The sequence below is a fragment of the Rhinolophus hipposideros genome (genome assembly GCF_964194185.1).
Source record: "Rhinolophus hipposideros genome assembly, chromosome: X".
Lineage (NCBI taxonomy): Eukaryota > Metazoa > Chordata > Mammalia > Chiroptera > Rhinolophidae > Rhinolophus > Rhinolophus hipposideros.
This window is the reverse complement of record NC_138046.1, coordinates 77845394-77850216: the sequence shown is the minus strand read 5'-3', so window position 1 is coordinate 77850216 and position 4823 is coordinate 77845394. Positions and strand designations below refer to the sequence as shown.

Sequence of the window (4823 nt, the reverse complement as noted above, 5' to 3'; positions counted from 1 at the left end):
AATATTGCTTTTATTGTATTGAGTGTGATTTCTTCCACTTCTGCAATATACTCTTGTGGTACCTTTTAGCATACGGTAGGTGCTCAAAAGGTACATGTGAAACCAAATTGAATATGTGTGTTATTTCCAATCTGAGTGGACAGAATATCTTTTACTCCACAGAAATCATGGATGGAAGGCAGATTTGATGATTCATTCCATCTTGTCTCCCATAGGAGGAAAACATTTCCTACCAGTCCCTAGTCTCAGAGTGGTGAACCCTGCAGAGAGCAGGCCTTCTGAAAACAATCCATGGGTGACAGAAGATTCACTGACTTCCAATTCCAAGATTTAAATTCAAGCCTCAGACCCAGGTTGGGCAATGCTACTGCCAATAATACTTGCATTGTTGATGATTCCTTTAAGTATAATCTGAATGGTGCTGTCTACAGTGTTGTATTCATCCTGGGTCTGATAACCAACAGTGCCTCTCTGTTTGTCTTCTGCTTCCGCATGAAAATGAGAAGTGAGACTGCTATTTTCATCACCAATCTGGCCCTCTCTGATTTGCTCTTTGTCTGCACTCTACCTTTCAAAATATTTTATAATTTCAACCGCCACTGGCCTTTTGGTGACACTCTCTGCAAGATCTCTGGGACTGCATTCCTCACCAACATCTATGGGAGCATGCTCTTCCTCACCTGTATTAGCGTGGATCGTTTCCTGGCCATTGTTTATCCTTTTCGATCTCGTACCATTAGGACCAGGAGGAATTCTGCCATTGTGTGTGCTGGAGTCTGGATCCTAGTCCTCAGTGGTGGCATTTCAGCCTCTTTGTTCTCAACCACTAATGTCAACAATGCAACCACCACCTGCTTTGAGGGCTTCTCCAAACGTGTCTGGAAGACTTACCTGTCCAAGATCACCATATTTATTGAAGTTGTTGGGTTCATAATTCCTCTGATACTGAATGTCTCTTGCTCTTCTGTGGTGCTAAGAACCCTTCGAAAGCCTGCTACACTGTCTCAGATTGGGACCAATAAGAAAAAAGTGCTGAAGATGATCACAGTACATATGGCAGTGTTTGTGGTATGTTTTGTACCATATAACTCTGTTCTCTTTGTATATGCCCTGGTGCGCTCCCAAGCCATTACCAATTGCTTTTTGGAAAGGTTTGCTAAAATCATGTACCCAGTCACCTTGTGCCTTGCAACTCTTAACTGTTGCTTTGACCCTTTCATTTATTACTTCACACTTGAGTCCTTTCAGAAGTCCTTCTACATCAACACCCATATCAGGATGGAGTCCCTGTTTAAGACTGAAACACCTCTGACCACAAAGCCTTCCCTTCCAGCTATTCAAGAGGAACTTAGTGATCAAACAACACATAATGGTGGTGAGTTAATGCTAGAATCCACCTTCTAGGTACGATAACTGTCTTTAGGTCCAGATATGGTTTCTCCTATGATTTTTCCTATGCTATGAATAAGAGAAAAAATGAAGCTAATGATATTGAAAATAGATTAATGTACTGAATACAGTCAGATGCATTTATTTGAACGTTTACTGTACATATACTGTTTTGTTCAATAATTATAGGTCATGTCTAATTACAGCAACCAAAAGTGAATGACACACTATTCTTCTGGGTTGAAATTTCATTGAATCACATTATATAAGTGGCCAGTGACCTTGACTGTAGTGATATGGAGATTACTTTCTAACTTTTAAAAAGATATTTTTATTTCAATAATAGTTGCTAATTAGGTGGGGCCTATAAATATAGAACAAATTCAGGGATTATTTAAAAAAGATCTTTTGTGTTACTACTGATATATGCTAGTTTTTGTTTGAATTGTCATCAAGTTTATTTCAGCACAAGAACATATTTTAGCCTAAAATTATTCATAAAAAACGTATCAAATAGAAAAGATCTGGCAAATTTATTGTATATATGTTCAAAGCAGAAACATAAATTGTGTTTGCATGAATATAAGTGGGAAGAAACAGAAAATTAACTGGATTTAAACGTTTGCAGTCATCAACAGTGTCAGTATTTTAAAAATATCCTTCTTTTTTTTATACTACATTAAGATTTTCATATGAAACTCCAAATATAGAAAGCTGCTAAATATGTGCCAGTGACAGGTACACAGTGGAAAATCACATAAAACAAAAATGTCCATAAAAAAAAACCCCTAAGCAACACCATTTTTTCTTAAATTTCTAATAATCTTTCTTTTCAGAGACTGATTTCTATAAAATATTCTCCATATGAAATTTTGAAGTGCAATGCAGCCAGAAAGCTGATGCATTTGTGTCTAGGTCAGGAGCAAGTTTAAAAAACAAAACAAAATAATAACAAAAAATGAAACAAAACCATCAAAAAATCTTTATTATAACTTGCATTAATTATTTTTATTATTTTTTGGCAGGGGGAGAGATCTTTAAGTTACTAATTCTTCCATATTAAATTTTGGCATCCAGTGATGCAGCTGAACTTGTGCCCAGGTTGGGAGCATATTGAAAAAATACATAAACCAAACCAAACCAATGCAGACAGACAAACAAACAAAAACAACCCAGAAACACTACAAAATAATAAAAACAACAAAACATATTCCTAACACTTGCATTAATATTTGATTTATTTTATGAGGACCTTTACATTTAAAAATACTGTGTAATTTGTATGAAGTTTTGGAGTACAAAATATAGGTAGAAATCTGCTGAATTTGTTCCCAGGTCAGGACCAAATTGGAAAAAAATAAATAAAGCAAAACAACTCCTACAAAACCAAAGGAAGAATGCACAAAAAAATTCAGAACTTGTATTTTTTTTTTGAGCAGTTGTAAAACTTGATAAATGGTATAACTTTAATATTATGCTTTGAATCAAAATGCAGCTAGGAAGCTGTTAAGCTGCTCCCAGTTGAGGAGCACTTAAAATCAATATTTAAAAATATGCAAAAGAAGAGAAAACATGTTTTTATAACTCAAACAACAAAAGCAACAAAAAATCTATAAAACTCTTATTTATTGGATGAAGTATAGATTTTAGAACATTAAAACTTCTGAGCAAAATGCAGCTTGAAAGCTAACATACTCATGTTAGAAACAGTGGAAATACTCTCTCATATATGCTACACACACACACACACACACACATTAAAACCCTGCAAAACAAAAATATTCTTAAAATGTACATATCTGGATAATATGACAATTTAAAAATGCTAAGACTTTTAAAGTAAAACTTCCAGGAACAATGCATCTTGTAAGCTGCTGAACTTATGTCAGGGAGTGATTAAAAGTAAAACAAACCATAAAACAACAACAAAAAAGTAAAAAATTGAAAGCAGTGCAAATTTTAAAAACTCTCATTAACCTTTTACTTCTTTTTGATGCTATATAGATTTAAAAATATCAATATTTTTAAGTAAACATCCATGAGCATAATGTAACTTTAAAAACTTCTAAATCTGTGACTGGGTTAGAAACTAATTGAAAAAAAATGCTAAAACAATCGAACAATAATAAAAATTACTTCTCAAAAATCACATTACTTTTTCCTCATGATCTAAATTTCTAAAAATAATCATACATTATATTGTCTTGTGAAAACAGGTTATAGATAGAATATATAAGACATTAGGTTCAGTTAGATGAAATTAGGTTAAGTTAGGTTAAGTTCAGTTGTTAGGTTATGTTTTAAGATTGAATTAGTAATCAAAGGATGAATAATATTTTTGTTTCTTTTGGTATTCTTTCTTTTCCATTTCTTGTAAGTATAAACTATATGTGTTGTGAACTTTTGTTTGTGCCCTGAGCTCTCAAAATTATGAAATTTTAGGATGATGACACCAAAACTTTTAATAGGACATGTTAACGAAGTTGACATAAAATATATCAATAAACCAGTTTCCTTTTGTGTAATTTCCATATTTAGTTTTGTTTAATTTTTCCATATTTCAATTTGTTTTGATTAATTTCCATTTTATAGTTACTATAACTTGCTAATAATAAAAACTTTTGTCATATGAACAATGTAACCAATAAAATCTAATGTATAACTAAATGTAAAATTGACTTTTATTTTACATTTAAAGCAAAAACAATCATTCAGCTATAATTGCAATTTGGAGTTTAAATGCTTATTAAATGTAATAAAATACATTTGAATTATCTAGCAGTTATACTTTGGTCACCTATTCACCTTTGCTTTTATTTGTGGGCATGCAGAGGCTTCTTTCCTTTATCTTCCCTCTATCCTTAAAGAAAGCATTTATTTATTTAAGTGTGTTTGATCTTAAATCAATTCCTATACTTTATTTTTGAGGCTGTCTGAAGACAAATGCAAAATTGCAAATGGAAAACTCCTGGGTGACTTTTTAAGGATCAAGCTGAAAGAGTAACTACCTCCTTCTCTGGTTTGTCCAAATTGACTTTGATTTACTTGGGGTTTCTTGCCAAGCTGACTCTGAATCTGATTTCTCAGATTTGATGAAATACCGTAGGACAACTGGGAGGCCTGGGGAAAATCAGGGCAAACAGACCATCTGACAACAATGAGATGATTTTGGAGCTAGATGGCTGACTGATCAATAGCTAGAACAGGTAATGGTCCCAGTGTGGCAGTACAGGGAATTCCTAGCTATCATCCTTGTGCCTTCTAACTTTCAGGGAAAACAGTATCAGTGTCTCATAAACCACATTGTGTATTGGTTCCCCATTAGATAACAGCAAATGCCTTTTCTGACATCGTGACCAGCATGATCAGCCCTAGGCTATGCTTAAAATTATAGGAACTTTGTCATTAGTGATCTTCTAGGCCAGGTCCTCAGA

General features: G+C 33.6%; 1 protein-coding gene across 1 annotated transcript; it reads left to right on the top strand.

Moving 5' to 3' along the window:
• Nucleotides 1–291: 291 nt before the first annotated feature.
• LPAR4 (lysophosphatidic acid receptor 4) lies at nt 292–1404 on the top strand (the record flags this gene model as incomplete). Its single annotated transcript, XM_081042305.1, has 1 exon — nt 292–1404. One exon carries the CDS (start codon nt 292–294, stop codon nt 1402–1404), a length of 1113 nt encoding a protein of 370 aa, XP_080898431.1.
• Between the last annotated feature and the right edge of the window lie 3419 nt (nt 1405–4823).